Genomic DNA, 26128 nt, shown 5'->3' on the forward strand with positions numbered 1-26128 from the left:
AACCGTTTATATACAAGTGGTGTGTTTCTCATGGGTTCTATAACAACCAATAAAGCTCTCACTAAGTAAAAATCTATATCCAGTTGTTGTCAACATTTTACGCACAGCAAAATGTGAACAGATCTCAATAAAAAGATTCACTTATGTAAAATTACATGTGACATTTTTCTAGAATTCTGGAAGTGATGGAGAAAAATGGTTATCATTTCTGGATTCAGCAAACATAATTACTGTATAACTTTAACTAGCAATAGAAACTTATGCATTTTGTTTCAGAAAGTTTATTCTATATAATTATCCCATCCATATGTCGTGTGAAAGTGAATTTCATTATTACAACAGAACAATACAGAAAGTATTTTATTAGTTTCAAAATATATGACAAATAACAACCTTTTAAATGTACATTTTATAATCTCTTGGGTTTTCTTGTGCTGGCTCATTATGCATTATTTTAATTTGACATTGACATTAATTTAGAAAAACATAAATGTAAAAGGGAACATCACTCTAAAATATAGCAAAATAGGTAGAATGGAAAGTTAGACCTAAAGAAAATTAAACACATTTAGACTTGTAATATTCTAATCGTATGTGTGTGAAAGTTTGTGTGAAACGTTGCCATCGTTTAGAAATATGAAAAAATCACTCTTGAGGTGTAGGCGTTGCAAACTGATATTTTTCCCTTATAAGCTTATCAGAAAGTATCTCAGACCTCAACGTCACATATTAAATATTTAATTTTCCTTCTAATTAAGAGAAAATAAATATGTAACATCACCACAAAATTTTAGGCCTAGAAGTACCATCAGAACGAATTTTAATTCAGTCGTTGAAAAACGAGAAAGCTGAATAACGTTGTTTTGTTTTTTTGTTTTTGGAATTTCGCACAAAGCTACTCGAGGGCTATCTGTGCTAGCCGTCCCTAATTTAGCAGTGTAAGACTAGAGGGAAGGCAGCTAGTCATCACCACCCACCGCCAACTCTTGGGCTACTCTTTTGCCAACGAATAGTGGGATTGACCGTCACATTATACGCCCCCCACGGCTGGGAGGGCGAGTATGTTTAGCGCGACGCGGGCGCGAACCCGCGACCCTCGAATTACGAGTCGCACGCCTTACGCGCTTGGCCATGCCAGGCCCTGAATAAAAAGTTTAACGTTTTAGACCTGGTAAAATAATCCAGGATTCAGTTGGTATCTTTTTATAAATTAAAACAGCGTAAAATATATTCTTCAAACGTTAAATGCTGAAAAATATGGCAATGTAAAATCATTTCCTTTCTTCTCACAATTGGTAAAAAAAACAAGAAAAAACCATTATTTCACACATCGATACAATCGTTCCTTAAAGTTTATTTATCCTACCCGCTCCCCCTAGTCGCCTGTGAAATAATCATTTCTATATATACTTGTATTTGATGTTCTATTTTCTGGTTTAATTCACATAAATCGTCTGTCGTTGCTTTTCCGAACAATAATTTCAAAACATTTCCACCAACGTCTATAAAATCACGTTTTCTGTGGAGACCGATCGGAAATAGAAAAATATCTTTAATATTCTTTAAATCTAATAACAAATCTTCTATCTTAAGAAATATTGTTTATCTTAGGTATTATAGTTCTTAATTAATATTCCCTGTAAGATCGTTACTAAACATAAGATTGCTGTTCCCTGATTTCTCACTTGAAATTACGTCATGTTTCCCGTACCATTGTCATCGAAACTAACGCGACGACTCACGTAAAAAGATTTCTTGTACGATATTAGTTCTTCTCGTATTCAAACTATTAAGCAAACGTACTGTTGAAATGGTTTATTTTCAAGAATTATCCACCTATCTTCTGACAACATAAAATTTCTTTCTTCAATAAGAATCATGCTCGTCTTATTTTTAGTGGTACAATACTCACTCTCTGCCGCCATGTTTACACTCATCCATAGAATAATTATCGTAGTAAATCTACAGATGTGTGAACTACCAAAACATATAAAGACAAGAGCCTTATAACCACACACACATATCTATACAACTACACAGCAATGTTCATAAATATCCTATGTTGTCCACGTAATTCTAATTACAGTTATGCATTTCTCTTAACATATTGATATAAGCTTGTAGCACACCGCCAGTTTCGTCATTAGGCCTCGCATTAACTCTATTATTGTCATTTTTTATTCTAAATACAGCTACTTGTTGAATAAATTTCACTTCTCGTTTAGTAGTGGTAAGCATTACTTCAGGTTGAGTTGGCACAGAACCACTTAATCTGACGCTATAATCATCTTTAACACTAAAAGCTTACGTCATTGTAGGCGTTATTGACAAACTGTCCTTGGGCACAGTGATGTTGACGTCACTTGACCCTCTGTTTCAACAGTTCCATCATGTAATATGGTATTAACGTCATCTATATTTTAATTATATATCTCGGCTTCATTTATCTCTTCATCATCAAAAGATAAATCTAGTTTATTCGAGTAATTAGATTCGACCTCAATATTTTCTTTTTATCAGTCAGCTGGTTTTCCTCAGTCATATATACGTACTGATATGTTTTTTTTTTCCCTTCAGTTTCTTTAACACGTGCCAACTGTTTTCGTTTTCGATGGATTTCTTGAATTTCAAAATATATTCGACTTGTTTTTTTAGGACTCTGAGAAGGCCTTTTCATTGTTTTACTAGTTTCTTTCTATTTCCTATTTTAAAAATATAAAAAATAGTTTAACTGTTAATTTTATATCATTAATTTTTATCCTTATATTTAATTGGGCCCGGCATGGCCAGGTGGTTAAGTAACTCGACCCGCACGTGTGTACAATGCACACGAGAACCTTTCATTTTACATTGTGCACAGGACCGGCATAACCAGGTGGGGTAAGGCTTTCGACTCGTAATCCGAGGGTCGCAGGTTAGAATCCCTGTCACACTAAAACATGCTCGCCTTTACAGCCGTGGGGGCGTCGTAAAAGAGTAGCCCAAGAGTTGGCAGTGGTTGTTGATAACTACCTGCCTTCCACTATTCTTACATTGCGATATTAGGGACGGATAGCGCAGATAGCCATCGAGTTGTTTCCGCAAAATTCAAAACAAACAAACATATTTCCTCGTTTTTCTCAATGTTCAGCAGCTGTTGTTAAATGTGTAACAGTTAACTCAAAAGCCATGGGCATTCTTTGTTATAACACAGTCTTGTAATCATAATCCACTGCATGAATAAATATTTTACACTATAATTAATATAAGCAGCATTACATCTCTACCATGTAGTTGAAAAAACGGACTTTCCAAAGTAGACTCATTTTGAGCACTTTGTAATAAATGAACCAGCTCTTCCCAAGTTTTCTGATCTTTCTCACAGCATTGAAACATAGTATCCAACAAAGTCCTTCTGAATATTTCTACTAATACGGTTGGAGCTGAACGAAAAGCAGTTGTTTCAGTTTTGTTTTTTTTGGCATATAACAACTGTGAAATTTCTTTTATTATCTTTCTATATCTAACAGTACATTCTGGAGTACAACGTTACTACAATGTTCTTTACATATGTTTTATCAATCGTTTTCACGTTTTTATCAGGATCACAAGTTATTTATTAACTCATCTTTATTTTGTTTAATAATTACATGACTTATCCTAAATTACTTCTAATTCATCCTCATTTTAAGTTTTACTTTCTCTTATATTGTTAATAGATTATTCTCTTCAGTTTCAGTGCCTATTAATATTATGTTACATGGAGCATTCACATTAGAATGTTTTCTAACTGTTATATGAATTACTTCAAAATCATAATCTTGGAGTAAGAATGACCAACATGGCTAACATCGAGGAAGAGTTCATTAATGTCATTTCTAATCTTAATGGTACATGACATGTGATGATAGTAACTTTCCTACAATACAGATAAAAACAAAAGGTTTTCATTCAATACATTACAGCTAAACATTCTTGTTCTGAGACCGAGTAATTTACTTCAGCTTTTCGGAAATGTCTACTGTAATAAGTTAAAGGATGTTCTTTTTTGTTTTTATTTAATTATAACAACACTGCATTTATAGAATAACCTGAAATATCTATGTTTAAGATAATTTATTTACTAATGTCTAAGTAACTTAAAATGATAGATTTTAATGCAGCGTCTCCTAATTTCACGAAAGCTTTTTGTCTTTTATCTGTCCAAATAACATCTGTTAAGTACTTAGTTAGCTTAGTAGAGGTTTGTCAACAACTAAAAATCTGGTATAAACTTACGATAAAATCCTGTAAATCCGAGAAATGCACGAATATCTAATTTTTTAATGTCAGATTTTACACCGTCTGAAGTTACTAAATGATCTAGATATTCTGTTTCTTTTATCAACAAATGACATGTGATTGGTTTCATCGTTGAAGTTCCTTCTCGTAACCTATCAAATACACATTTTAACATTCGTAAATGTTCTTCTGTAGTCGCAGCGAACGCTATAACATCATTTAAGTAACAGAAATTTCTGAATGTTGTAGATGTAATAATACAACATACATTAATATCTTGAATATTGAAGAATCATTACATGAACCAAAGTACATTCTGTTTAAGTGATATTTACTTTAAGGTAACACAAAAGCAGTTTTAGCTTTATCTTTTATTTATACTTGCCAGTATCCTCATTACATTCAACAGATGAAATGTATTTACTATTACAGAACCTATGTGAAGGATCCTGTATATTACGTAAGAGATAAATGTCTTCAACTGTAGCAACAATCCCCTTTTTTAAATTCTACTAAGAACTTTAATTTTCCGTCCTTTTTCGGACCTTATGCAACCGGACACACATAATGATTGATACTGTCCTCAATTACTGCTTATTCAAACATATGTTTCACATTTGTCTATTTCTGGCATTTTATGAGGATTTTGTACTATAGGTTTATTTTCAGTTAACACTGATTTTCTGATTAATTTTATTTCTAACGAACCAGGTTTACTTTTCCTACAAATATATTCCAGTAATGTAATTACGCTTTCTCTCTGTTTTCTTTCATATTTCTCAAGAAATAAATCATAATTTTTTTCACTCTGTCGTGTTTGGTGTTTATTATTCCTCACACGATGCTGTACTACTGCAGCTAATGTTTCTCTATTAGTGACCTTGTCTACCACTACGTGGATAGGAAATACTATTTTTTTTCGTATAAACATTCACTGGTTTATTACAACAATATTGCTATATTAATTAATACCAATGCTTTAGGCTACAATCTATGAACATGGTGAGTGGGAGTTGTACATTGATTTTTCCATATGAAGTCTTAAAGGTGTTTTACATAAATATAACATATTTTTCTGGTCCTACTGCGTATTCGATAATTTTGAAAATATCGTAGAGTTGTCATTCAAGTTATAAAAAGTATTCATGTTTTTGTGTGAACAGGATGGCAAAGCTCGTGATCAACACTGGATGAAGAAACAAGGGCTACAAACAGTTAGCCTGATTCCAAGTTCATACATGAAAGCCGAACTGCAAAATGTTTTTTGACAATAAAAGTCGCGTTTTATCCCCAAAATGTCTAGATCAGTGATAATAAATATTCATTAGTTATCAATTTTCGACTCTTTCCTTCTGTTTGTTTATATTTTTGAAGGAACATAATAATTAAAATGTGAATGTGATGAGATAAATAATAAATTAATTAAACTAAGAGTTTGTTTTCTTCCTAATTTGTAAACAATTTCTACACGATAGAAAAAAAAAAGAATATTAGTTTCGAAGTCTTCGTATATGAATTATTGAAAATTTCTTTGTCAAACTAAAATAACTTAAATGTAGCTAAAGTTATCAGATTTATGTAGTATTGCAAAATATCTTCTGAACAAACAGTATTCAAAACTGCATATGCAGTGATATTATTGGGCCGAACACTCATGTGACATTAACAGATTAATTTTAATACTTAAATAGCCAGTGCTAAAAATACGTTTATGGGATATGATGTATGATTGGCGACTGAAGAAGCTTTCTTTCATAATACAATTTTTTACTATATATTGTGACATCTAACGACCTATTTTCATTTTAAGAAATGAAAGCAGTGACCACGAGATTAATTAAGTTTTGCTATTAATCTTTACTACCATCTACAGTCAGAAATCATTATTAGATGTGAGTTTATTATGATCTCAAATTAAAATCTTTTTTTCTCAACAGGCACATACACAAAACAATCTTTTTCTTTCCTTTTATACTGTTTCAGTAAAACTAGATGGCGCTATATTCAAGAACTTTTTTTTTAAATAAGAAACTTCCATTTATCAAATCAAATCATGGTTTCAGAACATTAAAAAAAAGTAAACCTTAAATTTATAGATTTTTCCATGTTTGGCAATTACAGTCCCAACATACAATATTTTTCTTGACCTATTTTAATCGTTTCCTTTTCAATAAGTAACTAAAACAGTGTGGAAGAAGGAGGACATTGACCTCACTTTACGTTAACACTTCCATATTTCCTGCATGGTTACAGTTTTACTGTGATGCAGGAAAACAGTATGATATTTCATTGTTCATTTTAATAACATTCATCAAAACTCTTAAAAGCACAAACGGTTTTACTATATTCACTAACTTCTGATCTAATGAACCAAAGGTGATCTGAAATAGATAATAAATCCAGAGATTAATAAAGCTAATTAAGAATAACATTTCTAGTTCTTAACAGCCATAATATCGACAATATTTCATAAGATCTAGGTTATTTCTAAACAACATATCAAGCTAATAATGTTGTGTAATCATAAAAAAGTGAATAAAATGAAACCTAATAAACCTTGTAACATACATTTAGACTTAACATGAGACATTAGTCTTAGACCTATTACATTGTTAACCGTTGCATTTTCTCTTTAGTTTCCCAGAGATAATCAACAAGTTGAATAATTTATCATGATAGTATTGCAACCACACTATATATGTGTACTATCTATTGCTCAATGCGTGTTTCTTTACAGACCGGGTTGTATACGGCAAACAGTTTTCGGAGTACTATTTAAGTTAGCCATTTGATACATTATAACTTATAGACATTATAAATTAAATATATTACAGACATTATAATTAAAAAAGTTAGTGAAATTAACCTAAAAAAATGGAACATAACACACGAAGCACATATCAATGTCTCGAAAACATGATAGTAAAGTATATCAAACATTTGCATTGATTTCAAAACTATTCAGACATTCTTAAATAGCTTTTAATTGAAACTAAAATATGGATAAAGGAACTTATTTAACGAGAACATGATAGGTTACTATTACATTCCATACTAACTGGGAAGAATCTGTAATGATATCAGTACCTCTCAATAGAAAATAGCGATAGGTAAATTTATTTATATTCAGTTGCATGTGTTCTTTTATTTTAGCAAAGCCACATCGGGCTATCTGTTTGAGTCTTAAATACATTCAGTTGTTTCTACTGTGAAACATAGAACATTAAGTAAATAAGAAATAATTATTTGAACCACCGTAGAACGTACAATTTAAGTAAAATGAGAACTTTACACATAATGTAGCCATAAAAAACTCAATGTGAAAGTTTCACAAAACATAACGAATGTTTATTTATTCTAAATTTAACAGGAGTATGAAAAACGTATAAATAATAATAAAATGTAAAATAGAAAAGAAATTAAATTCTTTTCATAAAATAATTCAGATATTAATAAAGACAAACAAATAATTCTGTAATTTACTTTTCGACGAAGTGAAGATGTAAACACCATAATATGTATGTAAAAACGTCTCGTTTGGGTTCAGAAAATTTTTTACGTAGAGGAGTGAACAACATTTTGTGAACCTGACGATGACCGAAAAAGGTCGAAACGTTGTTCACTCCTCTGCGTAAAAAAAAAATTTCTCAACCCAAACGATCCGTTTTTACATATATATTTCTCTACAAATGGGTTTTCTCGATATCACTAAACACCATAATGCTTATTTAACATGATTTCGGACTTTGAAAGGATATCAGTACAAAAAAGAAATTAAAACATTTTAATAACCTTTACAGCGTTCATTTGTTATTTAAATTCGTTTAACAATATATCTGACGAAATACCCGACAATGAAATATGACCTTCGCATTATTTGGCATATAACATATAAGAGTTCCATAACTCACAGCTATGGCCTTCAGTATGATTTTGTCATATTACTACATTACAGAAATACGAATAAACTTCCCCTATTCTTTAAAAAATCATTAAAGTTAATAAAATAACTTATAACAACATCGACAATTCTGTGGTTCTAATTCAATTGAAATGAAAGTTCATATACCATTTCATTTTTCACTGGTTTTTAGGATCCGGATTATCGCTGATAGAAATGATATTCTGAAATCTTACCTTTATTCAAATAACACTAGAAGATTATATAGTGCAAGAAAAATATATTCTTCAACTTATTGTAAACTGAATATTGAAATAAAAACTTGCATTGAAATTTAGTTTGTTTATTTTTTGGTTTCAGAAAACAGAAAAGAATAAACTGAATCAGGTGAGAAATAAAGTGTAATTTATATTTAAAAGAAAACTTTCTTCAATCTGTCTCTCTCTGTGTTTCTCCTGTTCCAGGAACATTTTTCGATACAGATTGAAATGCTTGCTTAGGTTAGTTTATGTAGAACATATTTTGAGTGTTGACAATTCGAAGAAGAAACGTTTTAGAAGAAATATTGCCAGGTTGTGAAATGTTTGACCCTAAGGTTTATCTTTTATCTGTACTCACATTATTGTTATCGATATTTGATCTATAAGCCAGCTGATAGCATCAACTAATTACAGACTAAACTAAACGCTAAACGAGCAGCGGAAACTTTCTCAATATGTTTTATAAAATCATTGTTGTTATATAGTCATCATTGTTTTATACACGTGTGTACTGATACTTCACTGTAACCTGTATCACACATCTTATTATTAAGCAAAATATTACAAGGCTTCTGAAATATTTCTTTAAAAAAATTAATGTTTCTCTATTAGTGGCCTTGTCTACTACTAAATTCTTAGGAAGTATTATTTTGTTTCACGTTTTCTTTCATATAAATGTTCACTTGTTTGTTGCAATTATATTCCTAAATGAACTAATAGCACAGCTAGGAACAAAGTCTACGAACGATATGAATGGAATTATACATTAATTGTTCCAAAAGAAGTATGAAAGGTGTTCTACACAATTATAACATATGTATCTGGTACAACTGGTTATTCGGTTCCTTCGAAATTCTCGTAGAGTTGGCAATCAAACTACACAAAGTTTTCATGTTTTTGTTTGAACAGGCCGGCAAAGCACGTAATAAACACGGGATAAAGAAACAATGGCTTCATGGAGTCAACTGATAAAAAGCTGATACATTAACCAAAAAGAAAGACGACAACATGTAGTTTTGAAAATAAGAGACGAGTATTTCCAAAAAAATTCTAGATGAATAAAGATATATATTCATTTGTTATCAATGTTATTCGCTTTTCATCAGTTTATATTTTTCTTCAGAAACATAATACGAAAAATTATTCAGTGTGATAAAGGAAATAATAAATTGAACAAAGTAAGAGTTTGTTTTGTTACCGATTTGTAAACAATTTCTACATGATAGAAAAAAAATCAATATTAATTTCGAAGTCTGCGTATGTTATGGAAAATCTATTTGTAAAAGCAAAATAATATGTTCGGAATTTAAGTTATCAGGCGAATGTAATGTTGCAAAAGATTTTTTATCAGATATTGTGTCATCTGACAACCTGTGTTTATTTTAACAAATGAAGCAGCGGTTGTCAATCTGATAAAGTTCACAACTGATGCTTTACGTCTACAGTCATAAACCATTATTAGATGTGATTTTATCACAATTTTAATTTAAAATCTCATTAACCGTCAGGCATATACTGTTTGAGTAAGACTAGATGACGCTATTTTCCAGAACATATTTGATAGGAAACTTGCATTTATCAAATGAAATCATGGTTTCAGATCTTTTAAGAAAGACTATACTTAAGTTTACATATTTCTCCATTTTTGTCAATTCCAGTTGCAACAAGAAATATTTTTATTAATCTCTTTTCGTCTTTTCCATTTTAATAGTTATTTGAAACAGTATGGAGGAACAAACTCACTGACTTCACTTTACGTAACATTTCCAGGTTTTCTGCATTTTTACAGTATTATTGAGATATATTAAAACAATATAACATTTATTGTCGAGTTGAATAAGATTCATCAAAACTGTTAAAAGTAAAGCAGTTTGTTATATTCAGTAGCTTCTGATCTTATCAACCAATGGGGATCAGAATTTGATAATTAATTGAGTGATTAATATAGGTGATTGAGAATAAGATTTATATTTATTATCAGTCATAATATTGACAATTTCCCATAAAATTTAGGTTGTTTCTAAACAAGATATCAAACTAATAATGTTGAATAATCATGATAAAAGTGAATAAAACGAAAAACTGATAAACATAATAACATAGATTTACACATCACATGAGACATTAGTGTTAGATCTGTTACAATGTAAACCGTTACATATTCTAAATAGTTCTTTAAAGATTTTGAACAAGTAGAAGCGTTCACTAGAATAGTATTATAACCACACCCTATTCATGTTTCTATATAGACAGTCTTAGAAACGGCAAACATAGTTTACGGAATGCTATTCAAGTTAACTATTTAATACAACATACATTATACATATAATAGATTAAATATATTACAGACACTATAATCAATAAAGTTACTGAAAATAACCTTAAAAAAATTGAAACATATATTAGAAGTACGCACCTATTCTCAGAAACATAATAGTAAAGTATATCAAACACTTGAATTGATTTCAGATCTATTTATACATTCTTCAAGAGCTGTTAATTGAAAAAATAAAGTGGGTAAATGAACTTATTTAATGAAAACATGAGTTGTTAAGCATACATGGAGTGCCAACTGAGAAAACATTGTTACGATACAAGTACGTGTCTGTAGAAAATAGCGTTCGGTAAGTTTATTTATATTCAGTTGAATGTGAGTTTTCACGATGGTAAAACCACATCGAGCTATCTGTTCAGTTGTCTTTAATGTGAAACATAGAACATTAAGTAAATAAGAAATAATTATTGGACGCACCGTAGGGCTTATTTTGTCTGCAAGACTAACTAACATGTGTCTCAATTTACATTTCTTATATAGTGGTACAGTATCTCTGAACTTTCTGTACTGGGATAAAATATATCTGAACATTCCGTACTGGTACAAAATTCAACCGTTTCTGTACCTTGGTGTACGGTATCTATGCGCACTATAACGGCATATAATATGACTGGACTTTAATTTCCATTCTGTGATTAAATGTATCGGAATTTGTATTTAATGATACAGTCTCTCTAAACCTTTTTTAGTGCGAAAAGATTAATTTATCGTTCTAAACTGTAACACAAAACGCTATAATTCTAAGATAGTTCCTCTTCTTAAAGGGCAAGCAAAGAGCAACAATATTTAATTAAAACATTTATAACATAAAACCGTACTTGTAATAAACGTGACATAATTTTCTAAAACACTTGTGATGTAACAAAGCATTTGCAATTAACATATGGTAATTTACTAAAACACTTTTAAAATAAACATGTTTTGCTTTTATATCTTATGAAACAAAATAATGTTTGTCATTGTTATTAAATACTTGCCTTGATTTTGGAAAATTCTTCGTAATTATGATTTTCTGTCTTATTCCCACAACACTTCTTTCTTGACGTATCGTTTTAATTCCAGGCATTTTGCCAATACCGCATGTAAGCACTGATTGTTTACTTCGGCTGTATTTTCATAACTTTTTCCTCAGTTCAGATTTTAAGTAAATTTGTTTGTTTTAGAATTTCGCGCAAAGCTACATGAGGGCTATCTGCACTAGCTGTCCCTAATTTTGCAGTGTAAGACTGGAGGGAAGGTAGCTAGTCATCACCACCCACCGCCAACTCTTGGGCGACTCTTTTACCAACGAATAATGGGGTTGACACTGCACACTATAGCGCCCCCACGGCAGAGAGGACAAGCATGTTTGTGCGACCAGAATTCGAACCCGCGAACCTCAGATTACGAGACGAACGATTCAATCCACCTGGCATTGCCGAGCCTCACAAGAACGTATATTATCACAAGCCAGGGTGTAGAAATTTCTGCACAGTGCGTTTTAACAAGTGAAATAAGGTCAATACGTTTCCAGTAAATGATGTCACAACTAAATGAGAAAACATGCTCCAAATGTAGATAAAATCTCGAATAGACCTCACTGCACGTGTATTCTCTGCTATTTACTGAAGACAGCTAGAGTTGGATGTGTTATTATTGATATGATTTGATATTCCAGTTGTTTTGAGAAGTATTACAAATCTCCAGTTGAAATACACATATAACGTAGTTTATTTGTTCTAATACTATTCTTTAATCTGCACCTTTGACAAAACTACATGAAAAACAAAGTGACAAGTTTATTTTAAAATATATAATCAACCGCAACTAGCAGCGTAAATTAGCAGATGTAAACCACGTGTTGAAACAGCTAGCGTCAAGCGTTTACCTAGGGGCGGTGTCTTTGTCCGAGGTCAAGGAGCTGCTGACGTAAATAAACTATTTAAAGAATGGCCCAAGGACGCCTTCGCACTTGGGAACGTGAATATATATTTTCCAGGAATTAAACCAGAGCCTAAGGCAATAGTAATCAGTAGGGTGCTCCACTCCATAACAAAATAGGATATTGAGCAAGCATTACATAAACTAAATATACCATACACTAAAGTGGAAAGAATTATTTCCAAGGTCACTAAGAAACCAACAAATTTAGTAAGAGTTGACATGGAACAACATTAAAACATCTTGGAACTGATAAACAATGGTATCATTTTGTGGTACCAAAAATTCCCAAGTTGAACAGCTAAAAACACCAGCTTTAGAAATTACACAGTGTTATAATTACCAACGATATGAACACGTTTCGGCGGCATGTCAAGCAACACCGAGGTGTTGCGGATGTGGCCGTGAACACCACATATCTGCACGTGAAAAAGATCAAGCTGAACCAAACTGCTGTAACTCTGGGGAAACACAAACAGTAAATTATAAAGGACCCAACAAATAAAGATAAAACAAGGCATTTATGATATAAAAACAATAAAACCAACACAAGATAACACACCTAACACAACAAACACACACAACTACAGCTCCATTTACATAAGCAAAAATGTTGAAAGAAAACACTACACAAACAAAACCACCAATAAAGAAACAACAAACTTCAACCAAAACAGTGAGCAATTTACAAGAACTTAACAAAATCAGACATACAACAAACAACAAAGAAATTAACAATCTTAGAGTGAAGAAAACACAAATGACGAAACAAGTCTAATAGTAAACTTAATTAAAAACATTGTTACAGAGTTCATTAGAGAATTTACAAAACCGATCCAATCGAAATATAGAATAGACCTATTCATAGACACAGCTAAAAAACACAAAAAATCACATATACCTCAACTAATCAACCAATCACAGAATACATGCTAAAATTTTAATTACACAGTTCTAATTATCAACATCCAAGGTGCACTTGCTTCCAAGAAACACGAGATCGAAGACTTAATAAAAGATATTATTCCTGATATTCTTATAATAAGTGTAACACTAATTTATCCTAAGAATAGATTCAAAATATGTAACTATACATCAATAAGAAGAGATAGAAGAAATAATCAAGACACCAACAGAATAATTATGTTATCATATAAAGAACACCTTTCCATTACTGAAATCCAAATGAACAGCTGCAAGGAAAATATAATGGTTGATATCCTCATAGAAAACCACTCGATAATAACAGTAGCAGGTATATATTGTTCTCCAACAAAAATGTATAGACATAAATCTTATCTACAACATCTTTTATCATAACTAAAATACCCTTGTAATAGGTGAAGTGGGTTTCTCGTCATCCCGCATAAACTGCCCCAATCCTTTAAAAAATATTTATGTTAATTAAATAACTTATTAATAGCACCATATACAATTTTGTGCTTTTAACTCCACTTATATGAAACTTTATATATGTTTGTAATTTTACAGCTTGTTAGGATCCGGATTATCGCCAGTAAAAGTGATATTTTGAAATCTCACCTTTATTCAAAAAACAACCCGAAGGTTATACAGTGCAAGAAAAATGTACACTTGACATTACTGTAAACTTAATTAGGAAATAAAAATTCTGCTTAAAACTTAGTTTGATTTTTTTTCGCAATAGAAAACATAAAACAATAAACTGAATAAATTAAGAAATAAAGTACAATTTATTGTTAAAAGAAAACTTTCGTTAATCTATCTGTCTGTGTGTGTCTCCTGTTCAAGGAACACGATTTGATACAGAATCAAATGATTGCTTATGGTTAATTTCTGTAGAATATATATCGAGTGTTGACAGTTCGGAAAAAAACGCTGTAAAAGAAATATTACTACATGGTCAAATGTTTGACCCGGATATTTATCTTGTATCTATACTGACATTCTTGTTATCGATATTTAATCAATAAGACAGCTGTTTACCTTTCAGGAAGTTTTAAGCTTGTTGGTATTCAATCTTTTGTAACTTGTTCTCACACTGTAATGGTGTCAATCTATCATAGTTTCTTCTTGGTTGAACTCATTAGTTGATAGTTTCAACTAATTACAGACTAAACGCTAAACGAGCAGCAGACACTTTTTCAACATGTTTTATTCAAGCATTGTTGTTCTTGGATCATCATTGTTTTATAAACGTGTGTACTGATACTTCACTGTACTCTGTATCACAATTCTCATTATTAACCAATATAATACGAGACTTTAAAAAATATTTAGCGAGGCCTCACTCCCACTTGCTTAATAAAAATCTCTGATAAATATTTACTCGTAAAAGCTTACTTTTTCGATCCTTACATCTTACATCCATCACCATTTACAATTTAATATTAATAATGTAAATAAATGTATGTATATAAACATATATACCATACATTCATTATAAACTTCTTCATAGATATAATGATATATAGTAAACACACACAATGATAGTACATGATCACATAATATTCATTAGCTATATAACAATTAACCATATAATATTTATCGTAAAAAAAACTACAAATTAAGAACAAAGTGATTAATGTGGTATACGTTATATTACATAAGTTTAATTAATACAACAAATTGCAGTCCATCCGTAACAATCAAGACACGTCTCATTCGTCTTCATTTCACGATCAGTTCTCTCATGTTGAACTCATAACAGAAATGTCTTCTCGGAAGAGAACGTTGTTACAACTCTCTTACTTAATTGTTTTACATGCACTTCGATGTATCACTTAACACTTCTTCGCTCAAGTTGTCTTCTTCTGGAATAACACTGTCGTAATGTGGGTTTTATTTTATATATCATTGATTAACAGTGTTGCGGTAATACTTTATAGCTTCTTTTGTTATGGGAAATTAATCTTGTTATTGTACGCCTGTTTTCGAACATTTCATTTTTTGGTTTCTCAAACATATATATATATATTAATTGATTCTATTAATTTCCATCTGTATATTAAACTTTTGATTAGGTAACTTCTCGCCAATTATTTACAAATTCAATATTAATGTATAGCTATCGTAAATCACTCGACATCAAAATCAGATGAGATATCACTTCAGTGGCCTGTGAGTAAGAAAATCTTTTGTAATTCTCTAGGCCTGATTTGGTTATATTTTTGAATTTACAGCTCATCTAACTTACAATATGTCATTAATGCCAATTTTTCACGTACTGTGTACAACACCATACTTACCAGTATTACTACCAAATATACTGTTATCATTACTGAATAAGTCAACTTCCACTTATCTAATCTACTTCCTTCCGTTGTAGCTCTCCTGTGACGTACATGTTGTTAAAATTCCTTGATACTTTACCCAGCTCTCCAACAGGGCAAGTTTCGGATGTCATCCTATAAGATTGAAAGTCGTTTAAAATTTAAATCTAGTTTTATTTTGTGAATTAACTGTAACTTTTTATAGGCAATAGCTTTTGCTAGTAGGGTACTCTTATATTCAACGGAGTTTATGTATATTTAGCTTTACTTCTAAGACAAGAGGACAACGTAATTCCTTGGGTAGGAGCTGAACTTGTTCTGACCAATCTGAGATATCAACTATTCTTTAATTTAATTACATAAGTTCCATAAAGAAACCGATTTATATTTCATTTAGGGCATAGAATCGAATAGGTAATTTCATCTTTTACACATAAAATAACCAAGTTACTGGTGTTTTAATTTTCTAACAATAGAATAATGTAATTATAATTATTCTATTTTTAAAATGTTCAGGGTTACCTACTCTAAGGGGTCATATATCCCATTTTGGGATGTCTTTCTCTTTTATTTCCACACTTAGAGCTAACGAACAGTTAAAGGTTGAGGGTAAGTATACAATCTTATACAATTTGAACATTCTATTCGTTGCTTTCAAATGCATCTCTATAACACCCTAAGTGTATTCTTTGCTGCAGCTGTCTTTACATAAGTTGATTTGTAATACATATAAATCTATTCACTATTTGTAGGTTTCATATATTGTATGTACGAAAGTAACTTCCTACCAATTTCATCTACTATTTGTTTTCATGTATATTTGGACGTACAAAGTATGAACTAACTTTCTGTCTTCAGCTACATATATAATACTTGTTCTAACTTAGATAACTCAGTCTTACAATTTCCAACTGTAAATAATAATTTTAATAGTTATTTTGAATTCTGGAATTAAAAACTAACATTTCAGTTCCTACTTAATGAAGTTCAGACTGTCTGATTCTGGTATGTATCAAAATTTTGAAATGTTTTCTAAGACTTAGGACACTTTCCTAAATTTGTGGTCAATTAATTGAAGAGTCTGGGTTAATTAGTTCATTATAGTGATCTGTTAAGTTAACCATTTCCATCTATACCTGTCTTTGTTGTTCGATTTTTTTGTTTAATTGACGTAAATCGTTCGTTTTTGCTTATGCGAAGAAAAATTTAAAAACATTTCCACCTGCGTCTATTAAACCACATTTTTGTGGAATCCGATCGGAAATCGAGACGCTATCTTTAATATAATTTAAGTCTAATAACAAAACTTCTATCTTGATAAGATATCGTCTAACTAAGGTGTTATAGTTCTCAGTTCCTTCCTGTATGATCCTTACTGAACATTAGACTGCTATTATTTGATTTGTCATATGTAATGACGTCATATTTTCCGAACCACCGTCATAAAAAACCAACACGACTACTTACGACAAAAGATTTTGCTAACAATATTACATCTTCTCGTAATCAAATTATTAATCAAAAATACTGTAAAAATGGTATATCTTCGAAAATTATTCACTTATCTCATAATACTATGAGATTTTCTTCTTCAATAAAAAGCATACGCGTCTTATTTCTTACTGGTAAAATACGTTATTTGCCGCCATGTTTCCACTCACCAAAAGGGAAATGATCGTAGTAAAGATATTTCTACAACTGTAACATATAAAGAGAAATGTCCGATAACCACACAGACACAAAGATATATATATATATATAACATATTCAATAATGTTTATACACATCCTATATTGTCAACTTAAATATAATTACAGCTACGACTACGGTTTAACATATTGTTAAAAGCTACTAGCATACCAAGTGTTTCTTCTACTTAGCGAACAATAAATAACTCTATTAGTGTCGTTTGTGGGGCTATGTGGAACTACTTGGGGATAAACTTTTACTCGTCTTTTAGTAGGGGTAAGGATTACTTCTTGTTGAGTTGATAAACGACCAGATGATCTAAGAATATAATCATGTTTAACAGTATCATCTTAAGTGGTTATAGATGTTCTTGATACACGGTCCCCGGGTACAGGGGTATACTAGAGAGGGTATACGTAGGGTTATCTATGTCAACACTTCCATCACCTAATGTAGTATCAACGTCCTATAAATTTTAAGTTTCTATCCTGGCTTCACAATCTCTTCATTATCATAAGATTAATCTAGCTTATTCAAATCATGAGATTCTACTTTTACATTTTCTTTTTTGTCAGTTGTCTGGTTTTCATATATTCGTAATAATAGGGTTTTTGTTCTTCAGTGTCTTTAATTATTAACATGTACCAACTGTTTTCTTTTTCCACACATTTGTTTATACTCAAAATTGATTAAACTTGTTTCTTGTTGTTTTCCCTCTTGAAAATCATAACCTTCTGCATGATAAAATATTTTTATGGTCAAATCTCTTGCCTAGGCAGCAGTACATCTCTACCGTGTAATAGGAAAAAACGAACTTTTCAAAGTAGACTCAATTTCAGCACTTTTGTAATAAATGAACCAGATCGTCCCAGGTTTTATTATCTTTCTTACAGTATTGAGAGATCATATCTAGGAAAGTTCTGTTTCGCTTTTTGATCAGGTAAGCAAGTTATTTATTAACTCATGATTATTTTGTTCAGTAATCACATAATCTAAATCACAAATTATTGGGCCACACACTCACGTAAAATTAATAGATCAATTTTAATATTTAATTAGCTAATCTTCAAAGTGAGTTTACGGGGTATGAATTGGATTGGTGACAGTCGAAGCTTTCTTTGATAATACAGTTTTTTTTAGAAGATACCATGACATATGGCCATCTATTTTTATTTTAAGAAATGAAAGAAATTGCGGTGACTAATTATATTCACTCTTGGTGCTTTACTATCAACTACAGTCAGAAATCTTTATTAGATAGGATTTTATCATAATCTTAAATCAAAATCTTCTTCGTTCACGGGTACATGAACAAAAATAAACTTTTTTCTTTCCTTTTATACTGTTTGAGTCACACTAGACAGCACTATGTTCCAGGAAATCTGTGAAAAGAAATATTTATTTATCAAATGAAATCATGGTTTCAGAATATTAAAAAAAAAAACTTAAGTTTATAGATTTCTCCTTTTTTGTCAATTCCAGTCCAAACATAAAATACATCTATTAACATATTTTCATCGTTTCTTTTTCAATAATGAACTGAAACAGTGTTTTAGAACAGTGTCTTTGGCTTTACTCGACGGTAACACTTCCATATTTTCTGCATGGTTGCAGTTTTTATGCGATTTAGGAAAACAGTGTGACATGTTGTTGTCCAATTTAATGAGATCCATCAAAACTGTTAAATGTCAAACAGTATTATTAAATTCGCCAGCTTCGGATCTAATGAACCAATAAGGATCAGAATTTGATAAGAAATCTAGCGATATATTCGAGACGACATAACTTGTAGACATTATAAATTAATTATATATCAGATATTAAAATCAATAAAGATGGTGTAACTATCCTTAAAAGAAGAATAGAACATTCCGTACGAAGCACGTACCAATTACTCGGTAACAAGATAGTAAAGTAAAGTAAATATTCTCATCGATTTCAGATCTGTTTACAGCTTTTGATTGAAACAATAATAAAGACAGAGAAACTTATTTAATGAGAACATGAATTGTTAATCATACATACTATACCAACGAAAAAAATTGTTATTAAATAAGTACCTGAGAGTAAAAATTAGCGTTTGGAAGGTTTATTTATATTAGGTTGTGTTTGTGTGTTTTTATTATAGCAAAGCCACATCGGTCTTTCTGCTGAGTCTTCGGTATATTCAGTTGTCTCTACTGTAAAACATAGAACAATAAATCATTAAGAAGTAATAATTTAACGTACCGTGTAACGTATAATTTAAGTAAAATTGTAAATTTTATCTAAATAGCCTTAATTTACTTATTCAGAAAGTTTGACATAACGTAACGGTACAAAACCAAACTCGTTTGGCGTGTGACACACAAATAAATAATAATAATGTGCAAAATAAAAAACATACAAATTAGAGTTTTTGCATAAAATAATTGAGATTGTAACATAGGGGAAATAAATAACTCTTTATTTTACTTTTGAACGAAGTTATATAAACCACATAAGGCCTATTCAACACGATATCGTCCTTTAAAAGTACATTAGTATCAGAAAGAAAACTAAAAACACTTCTATAAAGTTTGTTGCGTTGATTTGTGATTTAAATTTGTTTGTCAATATATCTGGAAAAGAATCTAATTATAAAGTACGACCTTTGTATAATTTAAAATCAGTAAATAGTAATGTAGGTCATATAAGTTTCGTAACTCAGAGCTGTGGCCTTCACTGTGATGTCGTCATCACGACACATTATATAAATTCGTAACTTTGAAGAATACTATTAACATAAACAACTAACTTGAAACTGATATCAACGTCTTTTATCTTATTGCAGTATAATGAAGATGAAGTCAGTGGTAAGGTATTCAATTTCAGTGTAACAAAATTCCCAGTAAAATAATACTGTGACAAACGCTCTCATCATATAAAACAACAAACAAGAAAATTATGTTAAATTTACGAGCAAGCTCCTCGCGCGGAATCTGTCACAACACCAGTAACATAATCTTTATGTTGACTAGATTCACTAAATTAATCAGTCATTTCTATCACCGTTATTAATATAAATTTGGTTTAACGGTTTGAACTAAACATGAATAATGCCATTTATTTTATACTTAATCTTCAATCTATTCTATGAATGCACATTTTGCAATGAAATATAAAAGGTTTATGGGTAAAAAAGTTATAGGATAAGCTAATTTACATCGTACTAGTTTGTGTAATTGTATGTTTTTGTGAAATAACTTTGGTTCTACAGAATTTCCTCTCGGAAGAAGCAAATAGCTTGGTTGGTTAATGGTCCTAGTTTGATAAAAAAAATAAAATGTGATATTTATATTTTTACAGAATTTCATTCTACTTTTGGTGATTACGGTCTACTATGCAGAAAGTTACGCAGAAAACGGAGTTAACAGAATAACCCGAAACATCCACAATGGTTATGGAGGTCACGGATATATAGGGGGAAGTAGTAGAGCTCTTAACAGACTCAAGAATAAAAGTGGTTTTGATAAGAAACAAGATTTCGGTATATGTAACAGAAATGGAAGATACAAGAAATATATGTTTAGAAGAATCACAGACGTGTGCTTGGTTTTTGACAGTGACCCTAACTTAATAGATGGGTTAAGAAGAGAAACACGAACAGTAGGACATTTACATTCCGGTGGTGGAAGAAGAAATGAAACAAGATTAGATAGTGAGCTAAGAATGAATGACAGTCTACATTTGGACGCATAAAATCGTATTGGTGGAGGGTAATTTGTAACAACACACTTAATTTCGATGTTCAAGTTAGTATAAATAAGTAAGAATATCAACATTTAAAAAACGGAATAGTTTCAAAGTTTCAATTTTGAAATAATAAAGTTAATCAATTTAACCACCAGGCCATACCTCTCGACTCGTGAATATGAGAATCAAAGTTTACCACAACATTTTCAAAATTCGTGACTTATGTTATGCCTTTTTTATTAATATGAACATTATCTCACAAGATAAAAAAATGCATACTCTGTTCTTTTAATAACTATAACCCCATATTGTCATTGGTATTTTCAGTTTTTGGAAGAACCTGGTTTGATAACTTTATTGTTTTTAAAATTTTTGAATATTTAAAAAACTTGCCGAATTCTAATGGTAAATATAAATCGTTGTTTTTTTAGGTAATGTCTAAGAGTTTAAAATTTATACACATTAAAAACCGTATTGGTTTGAAATGAGAAACATAAGGGAATCAGTACACGTTGTTTATTTAATATAAAGCTACACAGTGGTGTATGTGAACTTTGTTTATCAGATATTAGCGATTTAAGTGACTAAAGTTATTGATAAGTCGTTGGGAGAAGAGAAAGGACTGTTATTGTTGTAAATCATAAGTAATCTTCATTTTTATTAAAGGGTAAGAATGGAACATTTTAACATCTGCTTTACAATTAGCTGTAAGGAAAGAGGAGGAGATTCATAAATGGATTAGAGTCTGTGTTATATTATTTGTTACACAAGATTCCAGTGGTATATATATATATATATAAATATTTGTTATAAAAAACATTTAAAGAAAATTATGGTTATATTAATAAAAATATTATCTGTGTATATGTATAGATAAAAGTATAGTGCATATTGAAACGAACTAAAACAGTAATCAAATAATTTATAGTGTCCTTAAAACATCAACTTCTTTAGATTAGCAAAGAGAAAGTTTCCAACTCTTTGTTAACCTGAAGATAACCTGAGAAGGTGGAAACTTTGAGCCCAACTTTATCTTAATAAACGTTTTAATACCATATCAGCCATCTAGGGATATATTTTTATTTCAAATAAGTTTCTCTTTATCACAAATAAACTTACCCATGCCTTTAAAAGTCATTATAGTTAATTAAATAACTTACTTATAACAACACCGACAATTTTGTGCTCTTAACTCAACTTATATGAAAGTTCATATATGCTTTTATTTTTAAAGTTTCTTAGGAACCGGATTATCGCCGAAAGAAATGATATTCCGAAATTTTACCTCAATTTAAATAACACCCAAAGGTAATATAGTGCAAGAAAAATATATTATAGAAAATACTGTAAAAAGAATATTGAAATTAAAATTTTGCATTGAAACTCGGTTTTAGTATCTTTGGTAATAGAAAACAGAGAAAAATAAAGTAAGAAATAAAGTGTAATTTATATTTAAAAGAAAACCGTTAATTTGTCTGTCTGTGTGTTTCTCTTGTTCCAGGAACACGTTTCGTTACAGAATCAAATACTTGCCTACGTTAGTTTCCATAGAATATATTTCGTGTGTTGACAATTCGAAAAAGAAATGTTATAGAAGAAATATTACAACATGATCGAATGTTTGACCCTGAGTTTTATCTTCACCCACATTCTTGTTATCGATATTTGATCAATAAAACAGCTGTTTACATTTCAGGATACTTGTTAGTAATCAATCCTTCATAACTTTATATTCAGGATACTTGTTAGTAATCAATCCTTCATAACTTTATATTCAGGATACTTGTTAGTAATCAATCCTTCATAACTTTATATTCAGGATACTTGTTAGTAATCAATCCTTCATAACTTTATATTCAGGATACTTGTTAGTAATCAATCCTTCATAACTTTATATTCAGGATACTTGTTAGTAATCAATCCTTCATAACTTTATATTCAGGATACTTGTTAGTAATCAATCCTTCATAACTTTATATTCAGGATACTTGTTAGTAATCAATCCTTCATAACTTTATATTCAGGATACTTGTTAGTAATCAATCCTTCATAACTTTATACTATAGTGATGTCAGGCTGTCACAGTTTATTTTTTAGATCCATTTCTAATAAAGTGTCGATAGTTTCCACAACCCCTTTATAAACCTTGATAGCGTCAACTAATTACAGACTAAACGGTAAAGGAGGAGTGGAAACTTTCTCAACATGTTTTATAGAATCATTTTTGTTCGATAATAATAAATCTTTTAGATACGTTTGTACTGATACTTCACTGTATCCAGTATCACTTTTCTCATTATTAAACGAAATATTACGAGACTTCTAAAATATTTAGCGATGCCTCAATCCTCATTGTTTGAAAAGAAAAATTATATCTGATAAATATTGACTCGCGAAACCTCAATTTTTCCATCCTTACATCTTACATCTATCAACATTTACAATCTTCTGTTTAAAACGTATGTATATATATTTTATTTATTTATTATAAAGTTCTTCATAGATATAGTAACAGTTAATAAACGCTTTCAATGACACTTAATTATGCACATAATATTTATTAGTTACGTTACACTAACCTATATAATACTTCATAATAAAAAGACAGTGATTAATGTAGGTATACTCTATATTGTATTAAATTAATTAATACATCAAATTGTAGGCCATCTGTAACAACCGAGAGACGTCTTCATTCTTCTTACTTCCACTGTCAGTTCTTTCCTGGTCTTCTCTAACAATCAAGAGACGCCTTCATTCTTCTTACTTCCACTGTCAGTTCTCTCCTGGTCTTCTGTAACAATCAAGAGACGTCTTCATTCTTCTTACTTCCACTGTCAGTTCTCTCCTGGTCTTCTGTAACAATCAAGAGACGTCTTCATTCTTCTTACTTCCACTGTCAGTTTTCTCCTGGTCTTCTGTAACAATCAAGAGACGTCTTCATTCTTCTTACTTCCACTGTCAGTTCTGTCTTGGTCTTCTGTAACAATCAAGAGACGTCTTCATTCTTCTTACTTCCACTGTCAGTTCTCTCCTGGTCTTCTGTAACAATCAAGAGACGTCTTCATTCTTCTTACTTCCACTGTCAGTTCTCTCCTGGTCTTCTGTAACAATCAAGAGACGTCTTCATTCTTCTTACTTCCACTGTCAGTTCTCTCTTGGTCTTCTGTAACAATCAAGAGACGTCTTCATTCTTCTTACTTCCACTGTCAGTTCTCTCCTGGTCTTCTGTAACAATCAAGAGACGTCATCATTCTTCTTATTTCCACTGTCAGTTCTCCCCTGGTCTTCTCTTTGAACTCATACTGGAAAGGTCTTCAAGGAGTGGAATGTTGTAATAACTTGCACACTGCACTGTTTTACACGCATTTCAATTTATCAATTAACACTTTTCCTCTTACGTTTCCTTCTACTTGAATAACATTATCGTAATGTGGGTTTTATTTTATCTGTCATTCATTAACTGTTTTGCAGTAATATTTCACAAATTATTTTGTTATCGTTTGTGGAAAATTAATTTTATCCTTTTACATCGGTTTTCGAACATTTCGTTTTTGGATTCTAAAACACATGTATATATTAATTCATTCTATTAATTTTGATCTGTATGTTTAACTTATGATTAACTAACCTCGCCAATTAGTTACGAAATTAATATCAACATGAAGCTATTATAAATCACTCTACAACAAAATCAGATGGGCTATCGTCACATAATTCAACCACTTTAGTGGCCTAATGTAAGACAACCTTCTGTTGTTGACTGAGCCTGATTTCGTTTTATTCTTGAATTTACACAGTTTATCTAACTTACAATATGTCATAAAAGCCAACCTTTCACGTACTGTGTATAACATCGTACTTACTAGTTTTACTACCAAACATAATGATATTATTACTGAATCAATCATCTTCTACTTATCTCAGCTTCTTCCTTCTGCTGTAGCTCTCTCGTGATGTACATTTGTTGAAATTCCTTGACACTTTATCCAGCTGTCGAACAGTGGAAGTTTCGGATTTCATCCTGTAAGTTTGACAGTCCTTTAAGATTTAAATCTACATTTATATTCTGAATTATCTCTAACTCTTTTATAGTCAATAGCTCTTGCCAGTAGGGTTCTCTTATATTCAACGGACTTCCTATACATTTAGTTTTCCTTATAAAATTGAGAATATTATAATATTTTGGCTCTGAGAAGATCCTTTTCTTTTTCTTTTGAATTAAGCACAAAACTACACAATGGACTATCTATGCTCTGCCCACCACGGGTTTCGAAATTTGGTTTTTAGCGTTGTATGTCCGGAGACATACCGCTGAATCACTTAGGAGCCTGTGAAAAAAATAATTTTTGGTTAACCTAAGATATCAACTATTCTTTAATTTAATTACGTCAGTTCGATTTTTACCTCAATTTTATATGAACGAAAATTTTAAAAATTAAACAAATCTTGTTATTTAGCTATAGCGGGCGTTTTGTGCAGACTGTTAATATTCGATTAAAACTAGTTGTGGGACAGTCAGTGAACCTAATTCTTGAAAGAGTGATTGTCCGACGTTGAACTCTGATTGGAAAAATTTAAAGTCGTTTCTTCATCTCAAAGTTCATCATGACAACGTCAGTCAAGTAAACAACTTACAATAATTGAAAGAAATGTTCTCTGTCGACATATCTAATACACTACATTTAATACATACAGAACCCGAACTGTATAAATTTGATAAAGAACACAGAGGTCACAATGAATTATTGGTCGGTAATTTCATTTTTCACAATAACAGAACTGTACTAAGTTTTTT

General features: G+C 30.8%; 2 protein-coding genes across 2 annotated transcripts in view; both read left to right on the plus strand.

Annotated features, from left to right (window-relative positions):
* The window catches only part of LOC143254148 (uncharacterized), a 420077-nt gene that overhangs the window by 246596 nt on the left and 147353 nt on the right, over positions 1-26128 (plus strand). The gene's annotated exons all lie outside the window — the stretch shown is intronic.
* Positions 20341-23730, plus strand: LOC143254149 (uncharacterized). Its single transcript, XM_076508950.1, has 2 exons — positions 20341-20450; positions 20944-23730. Exons 1-2 carry the CDS (start codon positions 20433-20435, stop codon positions 21334-21336), a joined length of 411 nt encoding a protein of 136 aa, XP_076365065.1. The 5' UTR covers positions 20341-20432; the 3' UTR covers positions 21337-23730.

This window comes from Tachypleus tridentatus, chromosome 6 (genome assembly GCF_004210375.1).
Source record: "Tachypleus tridentatus isolate NWPU-2018 chromosome 6, ASM421037v1, whole genome shotgun sequence".
Lineage (NCBI taxonomy): Eukaryota > Metazoa > Arthropoda > Merostomata > Xiphosura > Limulidae > Tachypleus > Tachypleus tridentatus.